At 39.0% G+C, this 24,305-nt stretch overlaps 1 protein-coding gene across 1 annotated transcript; it reads left to right on the top strand.

The window, feature by feature from the left end:
* The first annotated feature begins 866 nt into the window (after positions 1 to 866).
* dnai3 (dynein axonemal intermediate chain 3) lies at positions 867 to 23,164 on the top strand. Its single transcript, XM_073475729.1, has 21 exons — positions 867 to 927; positions 4,340 to 4,524; positions 5,532 to 5,636; positions 6,241 to 6,369; positions 6,464 to 6,663; positions 6,981 to 7,097; positions 7,529 to 7,725; positions 9,047 to 9,165; positions 9,824 to 9,913; positions 10,160 to 10,249; positions 13,679 to 13,798; positions 14,888 to 14,961; positions 15,122 to 15,275; positions 15,752 to 15,839; positions 18,181 to 18,305; positions 18,567 to 18,627; positions 19,863 to 19,993; positions 20,718 to 20,925; positions 21,351 to 21,442; positions 21,692 to 21,808; positions 23,024 to 23,164. Exons 1-21 carry the CDS (start codon positions 867 to 869, stop codon positions 23,162 to 23,164), a joined length of 2,604 nt encoding a protein of 867 aa, XP_073331830.1.
* The last annotated feature ends 1,141 nt before the right edge of the window (positions 23,165 to 24,305 follow it).

The following is a 24,305-nucleotide window of genomic DNA, read 5'->3' as shown; positions in this document are numbered from 1 at the left end:
TTAGAGATTATAGTTTTCACCACATGATGAATTTCTAAAGTAATTTACCTAATATTTAAGTTTATGTATATATGTTTATATATTAATTTAACTAATTTAATGATTTTCATGTTTACTTGTGATACTTCAGGCAAGAAAGTTTCCAACAAGGTAATTCACTGTGCTTTACATAAGTCATTTAAATAGATTAAAGGGGCACCAAGTAGTTTTGGAGAAGAAATTCAAACTCTTCAAACTTACGATATTAATGAGGTAACAATACAAACTGAGAAATATTTATTTTTTCCATAACTGAATAAACAAGTTGTTCTCAGAGGAAAATAAGGTCCCCAGAACACTGTTTGAAGCTAGAAAGGTGGCAGGGTATGCCACATATAAACAAAGTAAAACAGTATGAAATTGTGATGTCTTTTAAGGTCAGTTTGTTTATTCAGTTTAATCAGTCATAAAAACAAAGAGAGTTTGTTTATTTGGTTTGTTTAGGCAGGGAAAAAAATTGTAAAAGGCAATGTGATCAAAGACAGATCAGTAGAAAAAATGGAAGAGCTAAGCTCAAACTGAATAGACTAGAATGAACAGATGAACACATTAAAAGACAGTGATGCTAATGATTATGTACCTCCTGCAATTGTATTCTCGTATCCTCCACAAGATGGCGCCACCTACATTGATAATGATAATGATGTGTCTGCACTCTGGACAGACGCTGCTCTGCCACTTTGTATAACACAAATTGAAATGTATATTGTATATGTATATATAAGTATGTAGTTTGGTCTTTGCTAGGAGAAATGTTGCATTGTATGTTGATGAATTTGTACATAAATTTTCTCCCTCTCAATAGTGAAGCTACCCTAAGAGCGAGGATGCCACCAAAAAGACGAAAAAGTCAAAGAAGCAGCGCAGGTAGTGAGGGGAGAGGTAAAGGTGAGTGTTTGATACAAAAGTGTTAATGTGTGTGTGGAGAGACAAAGTAAATAAAATTGACTGTTACTTCACCTTCACATGTGGAAAAGCCTGGTAAGATAATTGTTTTTACTAATTTATGAACCCATTGTAAAGTATCATGCAGAAGAGACAATAAACAAACATTTGATTACTTTAGAATTTATTTTGAGCTTAGCACATTCACAGTCATGTCAACTTGAAAATATAGCTGAACAATTGCAGTAAATCTGATGGTTAAAGTGAGTTAGATTTGTCCATACTCACCATAGATGCAACAATTTAAAAGTTAACAACAGGTTTTTATTAGTATTCTGCAGGTCCTGAAGCATTTTTTTATACTAAATCCTCACTTGTTCATCTTTAAATCCTGTAAACTAAAGCAATTTAAGCCTAAACTGTAGTTTTATACATTTTGAATTTAACTTGACAATGAGTCCATTTGTCTTTGATTACCTTAGTTTATTTGATAGGACAGGGTTCTTTTAATGAGATGACACTGATTCAGATTCGTCTTAGATAATGTAGGATACTTAAATCACAGGAACTGTCATTCTTTGAAGTGAGGATGTAATAAACATATCTGAAACTAATAATCAGACATGTCTTTGAGGACTTGGAGAGACAATATGCACTCTTCTGATGTGATCATGAGTGTACTGTTGCATAGCCTTTGGACATGCTGTCTAGTCAGCTGTGGTTCCCCATTGTCATGGTCTGGTTTACTGTCAACATACCAGCCCTGGGAACATGCTTTTGGTCAAATGCAGGTCACCAACACTGGATCTTTTTACTTTAGATTGGGTCATTTTCTGTTGTGGGTTAAAAGAAACATTTTCTGTTTCTGAGTTATAGGTAAATCAGATTCAGATTGGCTCTGTTTTGTACATTTATTCAGAAATTTCCAGCTTAGTCATGCAGGCAAGATTTACCCTAATCTAGCCTGCACTGCGACCTTAAACTTCATCAACAACAGTGTCTTAAATGTAGTGGTTAACCTTGTGGGGACCAACTTTTTGTCACAATGAGTATATCTTGGCCCAATGACACAAATATAAATGCTGCTACTGAATTTTTTTTTTAAGGACATCGATAAAATAAGTGATGGATAATCTTATCAGCTAATAAATGCCATTCTTTAGGCTTAAATTCCTCACTAGTATCAGAAGAAAAGATAGCAGACAGCCATAATTACAATGCACTGTGGTATAGTATAAATATCTTACAGTATGCAGGCGAAAATGCTTCCTTTCAGTGGATTATGCAAGAGGAAACAAATTTAAAATAACTCTTCAGCGTAGCCGACAAATGCAATTTAATTGCATTCTTTAGGGTTGTGGAACATTGCACATCACACTCTCTTTGTCTCTCAAGCAAATATTTCCCATGGATACAAATGCCATAGTTGACACATAACGCTGTGAAATGAGGGGTGTGAGTTTCCACTACAATGATTTGGCGTGAGGCCTAAGTGGTGTGAGTGGGAAAGGTTGACACACCCAGCTGGGAAGTGGTTACTTAAGCTGTACTTTAGCATTCCTGGCGTCCCCGCAGCAACCTTGTGGAAAAGACTTTGAAGAGAGAGACCGAGAGCAGGATGAAAACTGTCATTATGCAGAGCCCTGTTTACTGTTGTGTGCCCTGGTCTTAGCCTGGCCTTAGATATGGAGGAGACTGCTGGGATTGTTTATTAAGAAAAAACTTTGTAGTGGTGATGGTGCAGCACTGCGGTTTTATATAGTAACAATCATTGTAAGATGTCTGTAACTGAGCAGTCTTGAATTCATGCATTATTGATCAGCCTCTCACATGGCAGTATAGGAGAAAATACAGCAGCATTCCCTCAACAAGGACATTGCGTATAGGCATTTCACTAGGATTGCATTTCATCCTGTGATATTGTAGGGTGGTCCACCCTGCAGGGAGGGGCAGGTAGAGGATCAGAGGGGTTGTTGTGCGTTTGATCGGAAAAGAAGGGGCAAGAATCTGTGTCAGAGTCCGTAGGCAATGGTGACTTTTAAGCCTCTCCATTGTGTGAATATCACTTGACAAGGGAGGTTTAGGCTCGTAGCTATTGCATCTACATCTACATTCCTGCCCATCGTGCTCTTTTCAACACTGTCTCATCTATTTCTACAACAATTCCTGCTTCCTGTAGTGCGGTCCTGTCTGTCATGTCTCACTCTTTGATCCCTGTAGTACTAACAGTATAACTCCTTTTGTTCTTTATACTGTTCAGTACCTGCAAACCAATCATTAGCACTGTCTGGTGTTTTTTGTTTTTAAACCTCTTGGTTTTCCTCCATTCAACTCTAACTGTCAGATAGGAAAAACACAGATTTTACATGCCGGACATAAGCATGAATAAACAATCTATATTTTTGTTGTCACAGCTCCATTTTGCCACCTCCAGTTATTTACGTGAATGACACACATGATATATTTGTATATTTCATTTCAGGAAGATTGTTTTTAGATGCACAGATGATGACAGCAATTTGTTTTGTACAGTCTGCAGGAAAGACGGAACACATAGACATGACAATTAAACACATAACTCATTAGTTCATTGTCGGGACCTTCTGACAAGGTCTGACAAAAACACCTTGACTTATGACTTCAGATTGATTCTTAAAGGGTAACTCCACTAATTTCACACATTCAATGTTTGCAGGACTTGTAGCTCCAGAGGAAGCTGCATTAAAAAAAGAAGATTATTAATTTTATTATTATTTATTTCAGTGGAAGCTGCGTGTGATCTGATAAATTGCCTCCAATGAGTTCACTCAGTGGTAAAGTTGCATTGTGGGTAACGTAGGCACCAAGTTTTGAAAAGGAAGAAGGATGTGAGGAATAAAAAAGTTGATATCTTTGGTTCTGCTGTATCCATTTTGATAATTTGTCTGTCCATCCTTATCTGTCCATAGTAAGTCCAACAGTGTTATAGGAGTGCAATGCCAGACCTGGGGCCTACATTGCCCACAATGCAACGTAGTCACTAAGTGACTTCGCTGCACTTTATCAGATTACATGCAGCTTCTTAGCCACAAAAGACTTTGTAAGTCTTTTTTCACATATGCAGTAGTACTCCCCAAGACTTGTTAACACACTTTAATGTGTAAATTGGTGGAGTTACCTTTTAAGATTGACAATTTATGGGGCCCTTTACCTGCAGATTAACTGATGTGTATCTGATAAAATGTGTAATTATTATATATATGTGGAAGACTTCCTTTCGTGCTGATTTTGTAAGAACAAGTTTCAAAACATCTCTAGCTCCAATGGTAAGAAATGGTATTTTGAGATGCGAGTATCGTTAGCTTGAAAAGTCACCCATAATCTCCTCTGTCTATCATCTTTCTCGTCTATATTGATTGTGAACTCTCCCACCAAGGTCACCCTGAAGATATCTTCCCCCTGGTCCTGACATCAGCCACCCAGGAGATCTTCGGCTGTATTGCCGATGAGGACGTCACAGGGGAGAGCCCTTACAAGCTGCTGCAAAAAGACGACATCATACAGGACATTAAGCGAAGAGCCGCAGTGTCCGATTTCAGCCCCGTGAAGAAGATTGTGCTGGTGAGGCTGATCCATTGTCGTAGAGATCATTGAGACAATACCCCCAAGACACTGTGATGACAGACAGACCCCAAGTTAAAGGCTGTGGGAACAGACTAGTAACCAATTTAACCTCAGTTCCCCTCTGTCTGTGGTCTAGATGGTAACCACTCTTTTATTTATTTATTAATTTATTAATTTATTTATATTACACAAGGTCAAGTACATACACACACACACACACACACACACACACACACACTAGTATGTTCTAGGCCATATTTTGGGTGCTGTCATGATTCGAGCCTAGATGAATTTAGCCCTTTCGTTTTTGTCTGTGACATTCAAGTAAGTCACAAAGGTTTTGGTCGATCAGTAAACCTTCAATATTTACATTACCTTAAGAATTAAGTACATAGCTTTTTACATTTTAGCCAACACCAACACGAGGAGCTGCTGAATTCGGGAATATACACTCAAAGGCAAAATATAGCTATTCAAGTCATCTGGTCAAAATTTCTGTATTTTGTCGTATCGCAATATGTATTGCAGAAAAGAAATATTGCAATGTCAGAATCGTGCAGCACTAACATATAGAAATACATACAATGATAGATGTATCCAACCATACAATAAACATATATACATCGCACATTCACCACTCTTACTTTATGCATTCATGCCCCTTCTACCACAACACATTAGTCTAATGAGACCAGAGAGCCCCCTCAGGGTCCCAAACCCACTAAGCTGTTTTATATCCTAAGTAATGTCAGCTTTCTCATTTGGGAAACAGCCAAGGCCTGGGTGTGTGACTGTGGTTGATCTTCCTCTGTGTTTCTAAATCCAACAACGTCAGTCTTCATGTCTGAAATCCCTGCTTCACTCTGCTGTCCACCTTCTCGTCCAAATTACAGCTGTACAAAGTTTCCTTGTGGTTGCCAGAATCAATTCAAATACACCACATTAATTATTTCCAAAGAAGTTTTGTCTGAATGTTGTGAATTCCAAATTCCTTTATCTGACAGGACTACCCAGAGGATGAGATGCTGCTGGTTTTTGACATGGACTTCACCTACGATCAGGCTTTCTACCTGGTTCTGACACCGGAAGCCAAGGACAGAATCCTCAATGTAAGCAGACACTAGTTTCTGTGATGGTAACGTAGTTTACTTTCTTCGAAATTGCTTTTGTTGTTACTAATAGCCTTTTCCACTGCTTGTTGTGGTAGAGTGTTGCAGTAGGCTTTTGCATTGATTGGTCTAAATATGTTGATATAACATTTTCCGAATTAATGAGGATAAAAGCTTTTGTCATTTAGCGTAAACCTATTAGCAGCAGTGTGGGGCCAATATTTTACTGCAGTTCTGTGGGCAGAAATGTTTTTTATAATTTATGTTCTTTTTATTAGGGAGGTATGTACTTTATTTACTGTATCACTTATCAGCTGTTACTAATAGTAATGACTGGTATCAGAGGTCATACTGAACATTTGCAAGGCTCATTGCTTTGCCAGCTGGCCTATTTTCAATGTACGATTAAAATATGATACGTTTTAAAACTACTTCACTATCTTCCTAGATGAAACATTTCATGACTGTGACTGTGTGGGAAGATTTCAGGTCAGTGTTGTTGACAGTTTCAGGTAACTGTCAACAACAGTGTACTAAATGATATTTCACTTTAGTATGTCCTCTGATCTTTATATATTCTTGTAATTCTCTCTGTGTTCTGCAGCCCCCAGAGCCTGAGACACCAGAAGTGTTTGAGAATGAAGTCAGTAAAACCCCAGGACCAAAGCAATGGATATCTCTTGGCAGTGAGCAGGAAATAGAAGAAGAATCTGTCAAAGAGACCAGAAAAAAGGTACTGCAGTAAATAAAAACACATTAAATACATATGACATGTATATTAAATCTGATTATTTTAATTCTCTACTCTGTCTTCTTTTTGTCATCAGCTGTGTTACAAGTTCTCCAGAGTGCGAAGGAAGTTTGGGGCACCAGTCTGTTTTTCCGACCGCAACGCTGCAGATGCTAAGGATGGCTTCCTAGAGTGTGTTTCCTATCAGGACAGCAGATTCAGCATCAAGCAGATGCAGAGGGACTGCGGGGTGCAGGCTGTTCCCAGACTGCAGAGCAGCAGTGCTCAGACACAATGGTATGCCAGCAAATCAGAACACATAAAATGAATTTGTTCTGCAGGGGGAAAGCACTTTCAGGTTTTGCCAACACTTGCCAGTCTGGTGAAATACTTTCACCTGTTAATGTATAAAGAAAATAAGATTTTAACACTGAATTCAAATTTAATCTATTTGTGAGACAAGTATTTTCCTGTAATCCATGCCTTTATGCCTCATATATGGTGGTGAGATTATATAGCTATATATTATAGACACATTCATTTTCTCTCTTTGTTTTAATAGTAAAATCATCCCCATAAATGTGCTGTGTAATTATTTTTTGCCCACTGTTCAGGAAGTTTCAGAGGAATATCTTTACCCAGTACGTGCCAAGGGAGTTAAGCGACGAAGAAAAAGAGAACATCCTCCAGTGTGAGAGTCTGAAGAATTTTTGCAACTCAGTGACCCCAAGGTAAAATGATATATGCCAGTAATTCATGGTGCCTTCTGTCTGCTTCCTAAGGGAGTACATATTGTATAGAAAGACTGATAGTCAACCCAAGCTCATAACTTACTGTTTCAGCCTCAGGGTAATCAAACCCATGCATTATTACCACTGTAGGACCATTTTTTTAAAGCCATCTTCACCTTCCACTATATTTTGTGTTTTTATAGTTGCTTTCACAGCCCAGATTTTGGGTTTTAAACAAAGTTTTCAATTATACTTTGTAATAATACACTCTCCCACACCCACAACTTCCCTTTGCGCCAGGTAAGAGAGAAGACAACATCTGCAATATTAGAAGATGGAAAGATGATGATGGAGGAAAATGAAAAATGATGCACACTATGAGAAAAGTTTTGCTACTAAAGGTTTTACCTAAAAAGTGTTATTTTCTACAGGGTTTTGCATGCCCTTCAGCAGGAAGAGATCATGAATGTGTTCTTTGATGACTGGAAAGCTCTGGGGACAGGTGCTGAAGGCGGTGACTGGCCTGGGAAGGTTTCCCAAGATTTGATGCTTTTTCAGGCCTTCACGGACCACAAGTACACTAAGGACAAGAAAATCAGCAGCGTTAACTGGCATCCTACCATCAACGGTAAAGTGCAAAATCATCCTTAGGGAAGAGAATTTTCCAACAGAGTCCAGAAGACTTTAAAGTTGTCATCCATATCCATATTATTCTGTCAGTTTTTAGTTTAAAAAAATGCATTATTCGGATAAGATTGCTTTAGTTAGTGTAAAGTGTATGTTTTGTTTTGTTTTGTTTTTGTTTTGTTGGGGGTTTTTTGTATGTCAATTCAGCAAATCTGGACAAAGATAGTTGATTGTTGAGTGTAATTCCCATGTGATCAAATAGCGCTGCCGGACAAAAACTACGTATCGATTCTGAATATTTGAAACTGTTGCAATACTCATTTTAAACTGTATGGATACACCAGTACTAGCTGTGTTTTTTTGCACACATGCAACGCTGTAGTGCCCACATTGGCCCACCTCCTACAGAAGTAAAATGACTTACAGCAGGTGATGTTGTTCTTAACACACCGTACACATGCCTTGTTACATTTATCTTTTAATGAAAATCAATAATGCCCTCAATAATATGTAAAATTTTCCCTACGGTATTGAAAATGGTATCGAAAATGGTATTGAATATCCATATTTTTCATGGTTTTGTATCCATATTACAAATTACACTACTGGCCCAGACCAGGCCACCAACCTAAGCTGTCAGTATTTAACACCCTGGGAATAAGACACGATAATGACCCGTCTTTCTTCCTTTTTGGGGCGGTCTATCACCAATCTAACAGCACCATAAATAGAATCTATTTTGACTCTAACTCAATGTTGTTACAAAATAAAATTAATCATATCATGTATTTGCATTAGCTTGGTGCTTGGCCCTCCATTTCATTCAATTAATCGCTAGATTAAATTGAGGATTTGCTCACTTGCTATTTTTTAGGTTGTAACATTATTCTGGCAAAACCTTTTTTCCCCACCAGTTCTCAAGTAATAAACACAGGAGAGAAAACAACTTGGATCAGACTCAGAAAACAGTTTACCAGAAACAAAAATGTCTTCAGTTGCCCCTCAGGGCTTCTGTAAAGATGCTATCAGTAAATATAACAATCTCACTGGCACTGACAAGTATCAGATTTTCAAATCTGTATCTAATGTAAAAGCATTGTAGTTCTTTACTACTGCTTAGTAATATTGACCAGCATTCATCACTCATAGAAACATGTGATCAGTGCAAATATACTGTATGTTTTTTAAAGAAGGGATCAGAGTTGAGTCAGCAACTTCTCAATCAGGAAAGTTAAAATGACTCTAATTAACATCTAATTGACATCTCTTTTCCTGCTGCTGTGTAGTTGACACGATGTATGATGTGTTTTTTGATGTGTTAGGTGTGATAGCTGTGGCTTTGACAGGAAAAAAGGAGGAGCAATTGATCGATTCCACAACAGCTGTCACCAGACCTTCTCTCATTCTCTTCTATAGCTTCTCTGACCCCTCTAATCCTCAGGTATGGAAAGTATATCAGAAGGAACCTCTGAGTAAATGTGGAAAATGTACAAGTTGTTTGAAAAGCGATTGGTAAGACTGTATGTCTCTCTCTTATTGAGAGCTTACAAGCAAATTAATTTCTATATCACCTCCTATCTGTTTGAGACACACTTTGATAAGCGGCTTTGTGCTGTCATTCAACACCATTATTTGCTTTAGCAAAATTTGAGAGGCTCTATTGATTTGACCCAGACACTCAATCAATAAAACTGAGCTACTAAATCACTCACATAGTAATATGAGTTCTGGATGACGTACGCCTTCACTGGTGTATGTGTCATGCTTTGGTTTCACTGTCTGCTGGAGCAAAGAGGCAATCAGAAACACTATATAAAGGAAATAAATATATTTATTTAGTGTGGGTAGTGAAGTGTTATTGTCCTGAACTGAAGAATGACTTTTCTTTACTGTAAACCCATCCTACCCCTCCTGGGTCTTTTTTCCCCTTATGCCTGATGAAATGGAGTTGGAGGTTTTGTGGATTGAAAGCTGAACTTTTTATGGAGAGCCCAGAATAAATAAATACTCATGATGGCAAGCACCCAATACATGGAAATGTCTACTTTGAAATGTAATATTTCTGCCCTCTGTATGTGGGTTTTCTGTGTTGTTTGCAGTTGCTGCTGGAGTGCCCGGTTGACATTTCTGCCTTTGAGTTCTGCCCCTCTGATCCAAATATTATTGTTGGCGGCTGCGTAAAAGGCCAGGTGCTGACTCTGACTCTCTGCTTTGTTATATCTCTGGACTTTTCTGCATCATAGCAGTTTTTGTAACTTGGCACTTTCACAACAAGAAAAAACAGCTAGAGATAAATATGATTCTCAAATAGACCTTCGGTCATATCCTGTGTAGTTCCTGTGTATTGTTTCTGCTCCCATTCTGTTTTTAAAAGATCATATGTATCCATATTTGATCTCCAGTAACTGCTTTTGTGTGTGTTCCTGTTGCCTCAGGTTGTGTTGTGGGACATTTCTGCTCACGTCACACACTTACAGGGAGCACAGCCTAGTGCTACAAAGGTCCCTGTCAACACTGACACATTCGTAAGTACCCATATCCTGTCTCCAATGTGCACAATGTTGATACAATAATACATGGTGTTCTTTATCTGTGTTGGTGTGCTACACGTGGTGCCAGTAACCGTAATTCTTTTGACATCCTCATGATGTCAGCTCGGTTTATTTAGTTTATCAAAGCATGCAGCGTGTTTGCTGTAAAAGACAGGCTGTTGACTCCAGTGGTGCTGTATGACAGAGTGAGATGATGATATGTTGACTCCCCAGTTCTCTCCTCATCCTCACCCTTTCATTAGATGGGAATGCTGTGGGCTAATGGTCCTTTTCAAGCCAGCCACAGCTGTCAAAACTAGTTCCACAAACGTACTTATGCCAGGAGTAAATCTGAAAGCAAGTTTATATTATTACATGACCCCAATGCTAAATGTAAGTAGCCTGAACTCGTCATACCGAAGTGATGTAACTGAATTAAAAACTCTTGACTGAAGACTCAAACTTCGAACTAGCTTAAAGTATACTTATATACTTATAGTTATATTTTTAAGGCATTTCTGCTCTGTTTAATGGTATAATGCACTGTAGAGTAATAAAGAAAAGGTCGAGGGAGAGAGAGGTGACAGGTGATTACGTGAGGCTACGTGACCAAAAACAGGACTCAGGTTTCATCCCACAACATAGCAAGTACATTAAGTCCACCGTAACCTGTTGAGACATCCAGACTCCAAATATCAAACCTGTTCTGTCCCTTAAGCCTGACCTCCACTGACATCTTCCACTCGGCTGCTGCCCAGTGAGCAAAAAGTGGTCTAGATCACGTCTTTTAGACGTCATTTAAGGACATCCAAGACGTCTAAAAGACGTCCTCTGGGGAGCCAGAATGAAAGTTTTTTATACGTCTTTTCTGGACGTTGTATAGACGTTTATATGTTGTTTATCGACTAATTCTGGCTGTCAGTGGACGTCCAGATCATAGCCAGTATGAACGTCTATTCACAACTAACTCTGGATGTCAGTGGATGTCTAGATTATGGCCTGACTGGACGTCTTTTCTCAACGTCATTTATCGACTAATTCTGGCTGTCAATGGACGTCCAGATCATAGCCAGTATGAACTTCTATTCTCAACTAATTCTGGATGTCAGTGGATGTCTAGATTATGGCCTGACTATTGACATGGCCAGGCCATGATCTGGATGTCCATTGACGGCCAGAATTAGTCGATAAACGATATATAAACGTCTATACAACGTCCAGAAAAGATGTATAAAAAACTTTCATTCTGGCTCCCCAGAGGACGTCTTTTAGACGTCTTGGATGTCCATAAATGATGTCTAAAAGACGTGATCTAGACCACTTTTTGCACATATGCCCCATCATCCAGCCCTCATTTGCTTTGTGTGTTTTTATTACCTCTACAGTGGAACAGCTGTCTCCATCCCTGTCCTCACTACTTCCTTTTTTTTTTGCTTTCCCCTCTCCCAACCCCCATACATCCCTCTATTCTCTCTGGCCTTGTTTGCTTTTCATTCTCCAGAGTCAACAGCATCAGCTCACACACTCTCACAGCTGTTACACCCAAACCTTCCATCCATCCTCCTCCATAGTTTGTCCCCATAGAAGATAACACACGAGCAAATCAGATCACTGCCCTCCCTTGTGTTTGCAGTGTAAACACTGGCATTTGTATCTGCTAAAAGTCTTTATTTCCATGTTGAGGGCTGTGAAAGCTGCACCACACCAGCACTTGTTGCTAGCTTATCAGATAACGAAAGAATTAACATTCTCCTGTATAGATTTGTGTTCTGTTCACACCGTTTAAATCCATCTGCAGGTGCACAATCAGACTCCCAGCATGCAGCAGAATGATTGGATGTTTAAAACTAATCTAACTTTAAAAAAAAAAAAGTGGAGATAAAATAATATTTGACGTGCAAATGAAGTTTTGAATTTGGTAGATGAAGAGCTGTTATTATACCTTGTTGCAATAAGTGTGCCATTATCCATTTTGCTTTTAACACCAGCATGCTATTTAAATTTTTATACAAGAGGACATGGTGATACTGAAAAAACGAAATCCATTGTTGTACATTCTGTTTCTGGATTTAAAGGCACAGTCTCTTTTTCCCAAACATTTTAATTATGCTTTTCAACATAAATATAAACAGCACCAAAAACACCAACGACACACAGTGGCCACATCATCATAGCATCTGTGTGTGTGTGTACTTTATATACACACACGTATACACACATAATAAGTAATGCTTATCGGGAGAAAAAGAAAGACTGCAAAAAAATAAATAATTATGTAATAATAAAATAAGTTATACTCCCCCAAAATATCAAAGGATTAAAGGTTCATTCATTGGTCATTTTACAACATTAGGGTTGTAGAACGAATTTTGAGTTCAAGTCCCTTAAAGCTACATATAAAAAAAAGTGAAGTGAAGTGTGGAGAATGAATTGGGTAGTCTCAGCCTGAGGAAATAATCTGTAGTCTGGTGATACAGCAGCAGATACTTCTGTATCTGTTGCCAGACAGCAGCAGGGTGAACAGACTGAGGCTGGGGTGGGTGTTGTCCTTCAGTATCATCTCACTTCACCAGTCTCACTAATGCTCTGTAGATGAGAACCAATGATCAATTACCCAATCTATCATTCCTTTTAAAACAAGCATATATAAAGAAGGATGTCCAAGTATTTAAAAAAAACTCATCCATTTTACATTTAAATTTGTATGTTAGATAGTGATCTCAAATATCTGTTTATGCCAACCCACGACTCTAGGTGATGTATTAGGGCTGGGCGATATGGCCTTAAAATAATACTGTGATATCTTTGGGCTATATTGCAATACATGATGTATATCTCAATATTTGGAAATCTCCAAAGCTCAAAAGCATACTGTATAAATGCTAGGACTGAGCAGCAAAATTGATGTAATACTTGTTGCTAGAAGCAATATATCCACCAGAAGGCAGCTCAGAGTCAAGAGTTACTGACAACAACATACTGTACATGGCAATGGTGGAGGAGGTTGTGATAATGTACCTGTTAGAAAGAGGAAAACGCAGCGGCAGCGTTGTCGACAGTGGTGGTCTGTCAGGCCAACAGATACTTCTTAACCTGTGGACGTAGAATGCTTTATTACTTTACCAATGAGACAAATTGATGACAAACCTAATTTCCAATACTTTCAGATGTCTGCCATTGTTCAAACTTTTTTGTCGTGTGCCATGATCGACAGTTTTACCCCCTTCTCCTCAATATGGATATATGTCCTCATATGAAGGTCTTTAAAAAATTGTGCTGCAATATATATTATTTGTTATGCATGGTACAATTGAATATCCAGCTGGGCCATTTTAGGACAGATGTTCACCACTGTGTAAAGTCTTTGTATTTAGATTGAATTGTCAGACCTCACTGTACTTTCTGTGTCTGACGTCTCACCAGGGCATCGTCGACCACAAAGGGATTAAGACTCCTGTCGTGCAACACTGTGCAATGTCTTCCTCAGACGGCTGCCACAAAGCACCAATTACTGATGTCCAGTGGCTGCCACCAACTTTTGAGGTACACGGGTGGATGGGAGGGGGCAACAACTGCAAATCTGACATGAAATATCCAGAACACCGAACACTGTGGACAGATACTTCTTGACATTTCCCTCAGGGGTGCATTTGATAGGTGCTGCAACATTTCACATGGTTAACCAGTGTTTCATTTGGCCTATCTTGATTATTAAAAGGTGTATTGTGTGACCACATGGCAGTGCTTTCCGGATCTCAATTTTCTTTTAGCATATCTAATGTAAACACATGGTTTCAAAAAAAAAACACAATAGGGTCAGTTCTCTAATGATTTCTATATCTAGTTTTGGATTATTGACAGAGTTTTTATCTGACTGAGGTTAAAAGCTGCTTGAATGTAAACAAGACTAACAGGAGATAAAGGCAGTAATGGGCACAGAGCAGTCAGAGCAGATAAAAAACACCATGAGGGTCAGAATGTAACATGATTCAATGAAAGGTATTAAAAGATTCAAAAGGAAGTTACAGAAGGATGACACTGTTGCACCTAACTGCAGAACATTAACTCCACAGCATCACGGTCATAAAAGACTGCATATTAATCACAGCCTCGAGATGTTTTTTGTACTTGCAGACTTTCCTGTTCTGTTGTCCAGCTTTTGTCTGGTTATCGTAGCCCAGCATAAAAGAAAGTCTTCTGTGCAGTACACGTGAAAAATGTAATGACCTGAAGTGAAATTTGCTGCAGTGACACTACAGTGTTCTAGTCTGTGACCCAGCACAAACAATAATAACTGTGGAAGCAAATGCTAGCAGCCATAATAATATTCATACATTAACAGCAAACTTTGTTCTCATGAAGATTCATTAATTCTTACAGTCTGAATACAATGAATAAATTATAATTCTGGTTTATCATAAGTGCCAAACTCTTGTGTCTGTAAAGTCAGCTGTAATAAATCATGACACCCGCTGGCACTCATCTGGATAAGTAAAATAAGGCAATCATCAAAGTGCCCCCAGGGGCACATTAAGCTCCCATATATCTTCAGGAGCCCTCTTCACTAACATCAGCTCTATATGATACTGAAGCCTTACAGACATTTGTGACTGTCTCTCTCTCTCTGATTAGGTGACCAGGACAGGATTACCAGTGGAGAACAAGAATAACCTCTCAGTTCAAGTTGTCACATGCTCCCTTGACTGGTAGTTCTCAAACAGAACATTTTAATGACACCAACAGATTGTGTATCAGTCAATACTCACGGTTTAAATATGAACTAAACGATTAAAGTTACTGTTAACTTTCAGGTTGATGTTAGTTTTTCATTCCACTGTTTTTGTTTGTCTCCCTCTCCTTTTAAAGCACCCTAATGTTCTGGGATGTACGAGTGCAAAGACTGTTGAACCCTTCAGCGTCAGGCAGGAAGCAGAAGATGGATCCCAAAACCCAGCCGACACCGAACAGTGTCCCTGACACTTTCAAACACCTGGACCGGACATGGAAACCTCTGTTCAGGGTACAGCAGGGTTCAAGGGTGCAATAGAAAACTCATGATCTGTGTGGAACCATCAGTCTTTTGGCAAAAAGTATTTTCTAAATGAATATAAATGAATATTCATATTTTTCTGTTGCTGTTTGCCTTCCACTGTTACAAATTTAAGCTTGATGTTGAAACACTGGACAAAATGGATTTATGTAGATATATGTATGCACTTGCATTTCATAAAACGTCACAAGTAACTTAAAGTTTTCAACTCCACAAGTCAATTTGGAAGATTAAAATTCAGATGAGAATATTTTTTAATACAACCAATTATGAAATTAAATTAAATACTGAAAATGAACTCCCATTTCCTTAAAATGCTGAAATTGAGCTCATTTCATGTTTTTAAGTGTGCGGTTGCTTTAGCAGCCTGTGAATCTGTTTTACATAATAATAGTCTTTCAGTTCTTCAAATGTCTAAAGTTTTCTTCTTCTCTGCCACGTGTCAGGTTTCCCTGCCAAAGATCGATACCAGTGGAGAATACATTCCTTTGAAGTTCAACCTGGAGCACTACATCTGTAATGATAATAATACAGGTAAAACCACAAGTGAGGGATTTTACCCTTCAGGCTGCTTCAGTTTATTTCTATTTGTTTAGCTGACTCTCCCTTTTCCTACAATCTGTCACACAAAGGAGTATTACTCAATTGCAATGATTTGTATAATAGTGCTGTCTGATTTTAGCACCTCATGAAAGTAGGTCATAACTCACTTACTTAGAAGAACGCTAATTTTATATTTTTGTAAAGGTCAACAATTCATAAAATTTCTGGATTCTAAATCTTTGTGTGAAAAAGAAGAGAGGAGAGCAAATAATGAACATTACACACTTCCTGGTTCTGACAGTTCTCAGATGTGTGTGCAGTCTGTTTTTGTGGAGATCTTGGATTCTGCTTTGGATGGTTGAGCACAGTGATCAGTGGGGGCAGGGTTCACTCAGGTACTCTCGTTCTCTGTCTGTCTCCCTCCTCTCTTCTCCGGTTTCATAGCACTTTATTAAGTGAAACTTCCAAAACAAGGCCCTCATAGTTGCAGAGCATTAGCCCTGCTGACTGTCAGCTCTTTGCAATATGCTGCTCAGGCTCCTCGAGGGCCACAAGATGATCGTGTGTGTCCTGACTGGTCAAGAAGAACCCTGTCTTTGTGTGGCTGAAGGTCTGCCTCCATAAACACAGTTTTGGTGGTGGGCGGTTATAGAATTAATATGTTCACTAACTGAGGCAATAAATCCGATTTTCAGCAGCCCTCAGGCAGTCTGTTATTAAGCTTTTAATGAATCCTTTCGTGATTAATATTTTAGTGCTACTTAAGATGTTTGACTGATATTGATTGAGTCTACCCTGTCCGTCTCTGAGCTCTGTAGTCAGCACTATGTGCTGTGCCTTTTGCCATTTCTGATGCTGGACTCACTAACAGTAGTAGCCACTGTAAAAAGCTGCAGCAGTACGACATGTTTTCCACACCAAAGCTGCGTTTCCACCACAGGAACTTTCCACTTTTGAGGTGCCTTTCCACCACAGGGACCAAGGTCTCAGTTAAGGTCCAGGGACATTATTTTCCCCCCAAAAAAGTCCCTGTTTGGGGGAAGTGCTTTCCAAAAGTACAGGGGCTTGCAGTGATGCACATTTCTGATTGGTCGTGTGCTTGCAGCATTTTATTTCAGCCATGTTTTTTAAAATCTGCTGCTGCAAACTGGTTTGTTTTTTGTTCATTGTGCTTTGACACATCAATATGGAGTTAAATAAGAAAGCATACAACAGATTCTTCTTATTATAAATATATGGCATCATTATTGTTGTACAGTCGTGTGAAAGCAGCTGTCACTTTTTCATACGTCAGAGGACTTATGTACCTAACCTTCACATGTCTTTTGACCACGGTGGAAACACAAACAACACAGGCTGAAGGAACCTTTAAGTTCCATGAAAAAGTAGTGCCTGGGTACTTTGGGTGGACACACAACTCAAGTTTTTTTCCGAGCAACCTCTCATGGGGATTAAGCAACAGAGCAGCAGAGCAGTGCAGTAAAAGTGAAACAATGTCGACATCTGTAGCTGTGCTGTATCGTCTGTCTGATATCTTTACACACATCTTAACTGGGGGAAAGTGGATTTAGAAGATGTGATTGGGTAATCGGATCTGACCTTCAAGAGCTAATCTAGCAGAGTGAAGCTGAGACTTGATTGGGTGCGGCCCGCTGATAAGGGGGTGTGAACGGATAGTCCTGCAGTGTCCCTGACAGACAGTCAGGCTTTTGTGATGGAAAAGGCCTTCTCCATCACAGCCAGTCCTGCCTATCTCAGCCGTCCCACCCTTCTCGCTTACTGCCCCCCCACCACCACAATCCTCACTCCCACCTCCACCTGCTTTCTTTCCCGTTCCCCTCGTATCCCCTCTTACAACCCATTCACCTCAGCTGTACCCCTCCCCACCTCACTCCCTTTTGTCCTTCTGTTGTCTTGTTCATGGTCAGATTACAGAGCAGGCCGCGCCAACACTGATCTATCGCACTTATTTCCTTACTTTTAATCAACAGTCCATGTTTGTGATTGTTATTCCCTTATTGTTGTGTTTTACTTTAGTTTAAACGCATGTTTAAGAATTTGTTTTGTTTGCAAACAAGACCCAGAATAGCTGTGTGAACATGAGCCCATGAACTAATGCAAAAAGACAAGTGCTTAGTGATTGTGTGTGTGAATGTTGCGTTTTTCAACAGCGTTGTCAATATGTTTTGTCCCTAATGAGGATCTTGCTACCACTCCTGACTGACTGAAAAAAGGCCCATGATTGTTACAAAAAAAAACGCGTTAGTTTAACTCATCTTTTCCTTATTTTCTGCCCCACTCCTTACGCTCCCCTTGTTGTTTTCCCTGACAGATGAAGCTGCTGAAAATGAAGATGGCTCGGAGGTCATCCCAGACTACAGCCAGCTCAGAGCGTCTTCAGCTAAAACACTCAGGAATCTGGAGGATGTCAATACCAAGCTCTATATTGGAACAGCGGTACATATTCCTACCAGTAAAATCAACATCAAGCAGAACTTAACTTCAGTGTAACTGCTGAATAAGATTAATGAGACGACCTTTTGAGAGTTTTCTTCTTATTAATAAATGAACAAAGACAAAGTCTGATCTTAAACCATTGGAAGAACCCACAAAAATCTGTTTTTAATCTGTCTATCATTCAGAATTGGGATTTTGTTAACAAAAGGTTGTGTAGGTTTATTCCATGATGATCCATAATGTGTATATTTTTGCTTCAAGAACGGAGAGATAGTTTACACTGACTGGAAACTGGAGAAGGATGACTTTGGACGGCTGCACAGTGAGTATTCTGGCTGGTTGTTATTAAAGCTAGTTGAAAGGAACATAAACCCTTTAAAAGAGAATTCAAGTATCCCGTTGATAGCTTCAGCTGGCAGCCGCGACATGTTTGCAATGACTGTCGTGTAATCCTTTGAGGCAACTCCAACTACCAAAGTTACGTGCACACACTTTGTCTGTGCCATTCACACGCCTATCTTGTTATTATAAGTGTTTGACAACATTACAGAAATAATTCCTTCACAGATACACCTTCTTGTTTAATAATAAGATCCTTTTTGTTACCAGAACGTAAGTCTCGTTCAAGTAGAAGTCTCGCTCTCAAATGGTAAAGTGAGTTGTTACAATTGTTGACTCATCTAGATTGGTCAAAAAAATCAGTTAAATATTCAATCATGACTTTGGAAATAATTCTTGCTGGCAGTTCTTCGAAGTAAACTCCAAACTCCTCTCTCAAACTCTGACTCACATTCCCACCGTCGTATTCCTGTAACAACTCACATCTCGCAAGATATTAGAACGAGACTTCTCCTTTGACGAAACCAGTGTTTTTGGTAACAAAACTGATCTTAATATTTAACAAAATTGTCTCTGTGTGTTGGAATTGTTTCCTTAATGTTGTCAGAATTAGACAGAATAACTACCTTAGCTGGTTAACACTTTTAATGGATGTAACTTTGACAGTTGAAGTTACCCATAAGGATTGCGTTGCAGGCATTGCAGCCATTGCCACTGCTGCTCGACTGATTCCAAAGCTTTTGGTAAGTACACTCCTCAAAATTAGGTAGTGATATTTGGATATGGGTACATATGTGCATGTGCATGGATATGCAATAAATGTCAAATGAAATGTGTTGCATTGTTTTTAGGGAGCAAAAATATTCACAAAATAAAAATTCAGATATGTCACAGAATAAACAATCAAGTGAAACACTAAAACATCCCTAACTAATTTTGAGTAGTGTAAACATAAGGCCCAGGTTTAAAAAAAACGGATTTCTTCTTTGTTGTAGCAGTTTGATGTCTTTAACAACCACTATCACTGTAAGGCAGCACTTTGGTAGTCATACTGAATGTAATCACTATCTTAATTAGTTGATACTCCTACATAGACCCACAGGGTTAACTGTTCCTTGTTTTGCATTTTCCTGTTAAAGTTCTTTTTGTTTTGTTTGTTTTTGTTTTACTGTCAAATATAATAGTGTTCATTCTCTTCCTGTCTCTCCTCTCTCACAGGTACCAAGCCTCTCCACTGCTTCAGTATCCATCAGGGGTTGGTGAATTCAGTACAGCGGTCGCCCTTCTTCAAAGATATTATTTTGACAACAGGAGGCTGTAACATCGCCGTCTGGAAGGAGGGAGTCATGGTAACAACACCCCTCGCCTCAACTACAGCAAAAAAAATCCCTGCAGACTGTTAAAATCAAACCAGACTGAATCAGTATAAAATTACAGAAATCACAGTTATCCAAACCCAGGGGTTCTCAAAGTGTGGTCCGTGGGCCAGTGGTGGCCCTCAGAAACATGTTGTTTGGCCCCCCGAACACATGGAATGCATGCATTATATTTTAACCATCTGCAGTCCATTACAATACTCTCACTTTCAATAGCCAACACTGGAGTGACTTGTAGAAAGTTTCTGGTTGCATAACGACTAGTGGCACCTCGCTTGTATGTCAGGAATTAAGTCCTGTCATCGATGCTAGTGCTGTTAGTTAAAGTGAGCGATTTCTGCAATTTAACGTGTAAGTGAGTTGGAAAAGTCAGCACGGAAAAAACGTTGTATGGTAGAGAAGAAAAGGGGGTCACAGGGAAACAGGGTGACAGTCAAAGTGATCTGCCTTATCTGCAAACAGGTGAATTTGATGCTTAACGAATTTAATGTTAGACACCAAGGATTTTCCTGTGCAACACTAAATCATATGCTGGCTCCCTAAATTGGCATTCAGTCATCAAAGCTAAAAGAGCCCCTGTTCTACACGTTTAACATAATCGATCCTTCAGTCCACCATGATGAACAACATGAGACTCAATTTATTGCATTTGAATCCACTGACTCTTATTTGACTTCTTGTAAACTATGACATCCAGGATGGCCCCATGCTCCTGTCATCAAGTTCTGAGCAGGATTGCACTGCGGCGTGTTGGTCCCTGTCCCGGCCAGCTGTTTTCTTCATTGGGAAAAAGGACGGCAGCATTGAGGTGTGGAACCTGCTGGAAAAGACCACTGAACCTACGCAGGTCCAAGAACACGTCACCAATTCAATGATTACCTGCATCAAAGCCTGCAGCGCCTCCCGTGAGTTCGACAGTAATATGCTTAACTTAATGACAATAGATGGAGGTAAGCCTGTCTTGAGTACTCTGCTATCAACACATAAGCTATATCAATCAAACTATATTTGTATTGCAGCTTTTGTACAGGCAAGTGCCATTAAAAGTGCTTTACAGATGACTGAAAAAAATGCTAATACATCCGTACAAAAGACAGTACAAATGTAACCAGTAAAACGTTTTGAGATTGAGCACATGAGAAATAAGAATTATGAAAAATGCCATAAAAGATAACAAAAACAATAGGGAATAAAATAGTTTAAAACATGACTACAATAAAATAAACGGTTAAAAAAATGGCCTTAAACATTTCACTGTATTCTCTTGCTGATAGAAAAAAAAAAAAAGTAAATGAAACTCATTTACTGGATTTTCTATTTTAACATACAGCTAAGCAGCATTTCTTGGCTGTGAGTGATGACCAAGGACTGGTCCGTGTATTAGAAATCCCAAAGACACTCTACGTTCCTTCCAAGAGTGAGGTAAGACAGGCCAAACACCTCCAGCGTACTCACTTTGAAGAAGATTATCAGATGTCTGTTTACTTATTAATTTGCAAAAAGAAATAATAATGTACAAATAGAGGCACTGCAGCATGTAAACACTAGTTACATTTATTTTTACTGCTTTAAAATTGAAATTGTGAGTTATTGTGTCATTATTCATGAGTTTATATAATGCCTGCCTTATATACGTCAGAACTGCTGACCTTCTCTTTTGTCTGTATGCAGAGTTTGAGTGTGAAGAAGTACTTTGAGCTGGAGGAAGACAATATGAAGGTTGTTTTGAAAGAGGAAGAACTGTGTGAAAAACAGAAGAAGGAAGCTGAGGAGCTCAAGAAGAGGACGGTGAGCTGTCGATAATGACTGTAGAAAGAGCAAACAGGCTTTATGCAGACGTTACAGTAGATTGTTTATGGAGGGGCAGCGATGGAGGAAGTAGTCAGATTCTTTACTTAAGGTACTAATGCTCCTGCATTGAAAATGTTACTTAAGTAAAAGTAAATATAATCAGGTAAATGTACTTAAGCTACAAAAAGTAAAAGCACTCTAAGCACAGTAAAAATGTGACTAAAAGTAAATGAAGAAGAACAGCAAATGTTCTAAAAGGTACCTCAAATCTGTACTCGAGTACAGCAGCAAACGTACTTAGTTACATTCCTCCACTCTTGTAAGGTTGTTTGTTAGGATCCTAATGATGATTACCCTCCCAACCATCAGTTCACTGTTGAAGTGGCCTTGAATGAGACTTTGTGTCCTCAGCTTCACTCAAACCTCGACGGTGTTGGCGAACAGTCCTCTGGACGTACAGTGAGGCCAACAGATGGTTTTAAAGTGTGTACACCAGTTCAAATATGACACTGGAAAAGCTGCAGAAGTCTCTTTTTCTTTTTTCGGTCTCCCTTATTTTCTTTCCTTCTCTCTCCCCTCATGTTTAATTCATTCAGATCATTATTTGATCCACACCGGGGACAGTGGAGTTATTGATAACCAAATCCTGGCAGTCTGTCTGCTATAGAAGCTAAATATTTTAGTGTCTTTTAAATGTTTAAATCTTAGACTGGATGGCTGATGTGAATGTAGATGACGCTTTGTTTTATTGTGGTCATCTAATGTTTGTTTATTAACGTTTTGAATATTCTCTTTATCAATCATGTATCATTATCTCGCTCTTACAAATCAGCCATAAATATCTCACATATGCTGGTAAGTTTACTTCCTGCCTTGGCCGTCACTTGACAAGGACAGTGGACCTCAGGAATTGAATGCAAAAAATACTGTATGATTACTGTTCTTCTCATGTCAGTGTGAAAGTGTGTGTAAATGAGTGTGTAACTGGGCACGTGCAGGATTGTCTGTGTTTGTGATGAAAAATCGAGTTACTTATTCAAAACAATTTAGCTAAAAAAATTGGTTTATGTTTCATGTTACTTCGATATGATCTCAACATTTCTGCTTTAAACAGGAAAATATCAGACTCTCAGTAGAGACGAGTTTTAAAATGCCCCATCACTGGCTATAGTTTGTTAATGATGATGATTCTTTTCTGGTTTGTCTCTTCAGGAGCCTGACAAGCCAACAAAGTCCCTGGATTTGAACAAAGAGGTTTACGTGACGGAATACAGCGATTTCCCATCGCTGAATGAATGCAACCTGAAGAGCATCGGCCTGTGGGTCGCTACGGCCGACACACCAGATACCTGATATTACACGTACACAAATGGTATTTTATGTTTTTTTAATAAATCTGGTACTCTTCTATAAAAACACTCAGGTTTGTATGTTCGTTGCTGTTTTCACAATATTTATATTTATTGAAATATAATATACAAAATACCTAGATGTAAAGAAAACACGTAACACAGAAAGCATTTTTGTCGTCAACATTCGGATCGTTTGTGGGGGTGGGGCTTCAGGGTCACCGATGGATTTTTCTCTCTTCCACCCATCTTCGATCTAGTTACTGGGTGATGCCGTCCATTAGCGCCCTCTTCTCCATCGCTCTCCCAGGAAACAGTCTGGAATAGCTCAAGGACCCGACCTTGGCTGGAAGTCATTTTATGGCTCTTTGATGTAATGAAATTGATCTGTTGTTATCAAAAGCTCCACTAATAAATTAATCAGTTTCGTAGTGCTCATATTGTACACTGTTGCTAAAGACATGTTTTGTGAAGAAGGAATTTAAAAGTCACAGACGACAGAAATAACTGTTAGTATCCAATCATAACTGAGAAATGGTAAAATTATGTAAACAGTATGTGTCTTGACCAAGGTAACAGTTCAAACAGCAGCAGTCTGTTAGAGTCAGTCGATTAAGGCCCAACTGTGTTTCAGTAAGGTGAACCTAAAATAATATGTACAACTTTCTTTAAATGGCCAAAGCTGCTCTAATCAACATTCCTAAATAAACAATCAACAAAGTGAGTGTGCGTCGGTAAAAGGATGACACAGAGTTATCGTCCAACTCTGAAGTTCCCTTTAGCTCTGTTAGCGTCTTTCAGTCCATTTCCTACGACCTGTATCTGTATTGTTTTGGTTGAGTGTAGGGTTATCACCATATCAGAGTTTCACTACACGATTATCGTGGCCTAAAGAATGTACGATAACGATATCATCGCAATTCTTATCTTTGTTTGTTTGTTTTTGAGTCACCAGCATCACCTGCTAATCGCCATAAAGTGCTGGCTAGCTGCTGTCCAATGGCTGGTGAGACTCAGCTGTTTTGACATTGCAGAGGACTGTATCTGAACGAGTGGCCTTGAGACTTAAGCAACAGGAACAAAGGGGTGGAGGAGTACTGTTTGCTCTGACAAGGAGCTCTGCAGTTAAAAACAGTCTGGTTTCC

Source organism: Pagrus major, chromosome 11 (assembly GCF_040436345.1).
Source record: "Pagrus major chromosome 11, Pma_NU_1.0".
Classification (NCBI taxonomy): Eukaryota; Metazoa; Chordata; class Actinopteri; order Spariformes; family Sparidae; genus Pagrus; species Pagrus major.
The sequence above is the reverse complement of the archived record's forward strand: the minus strand, read 5'-3'. Positions and strand labels throughout refer to the sequence as shown.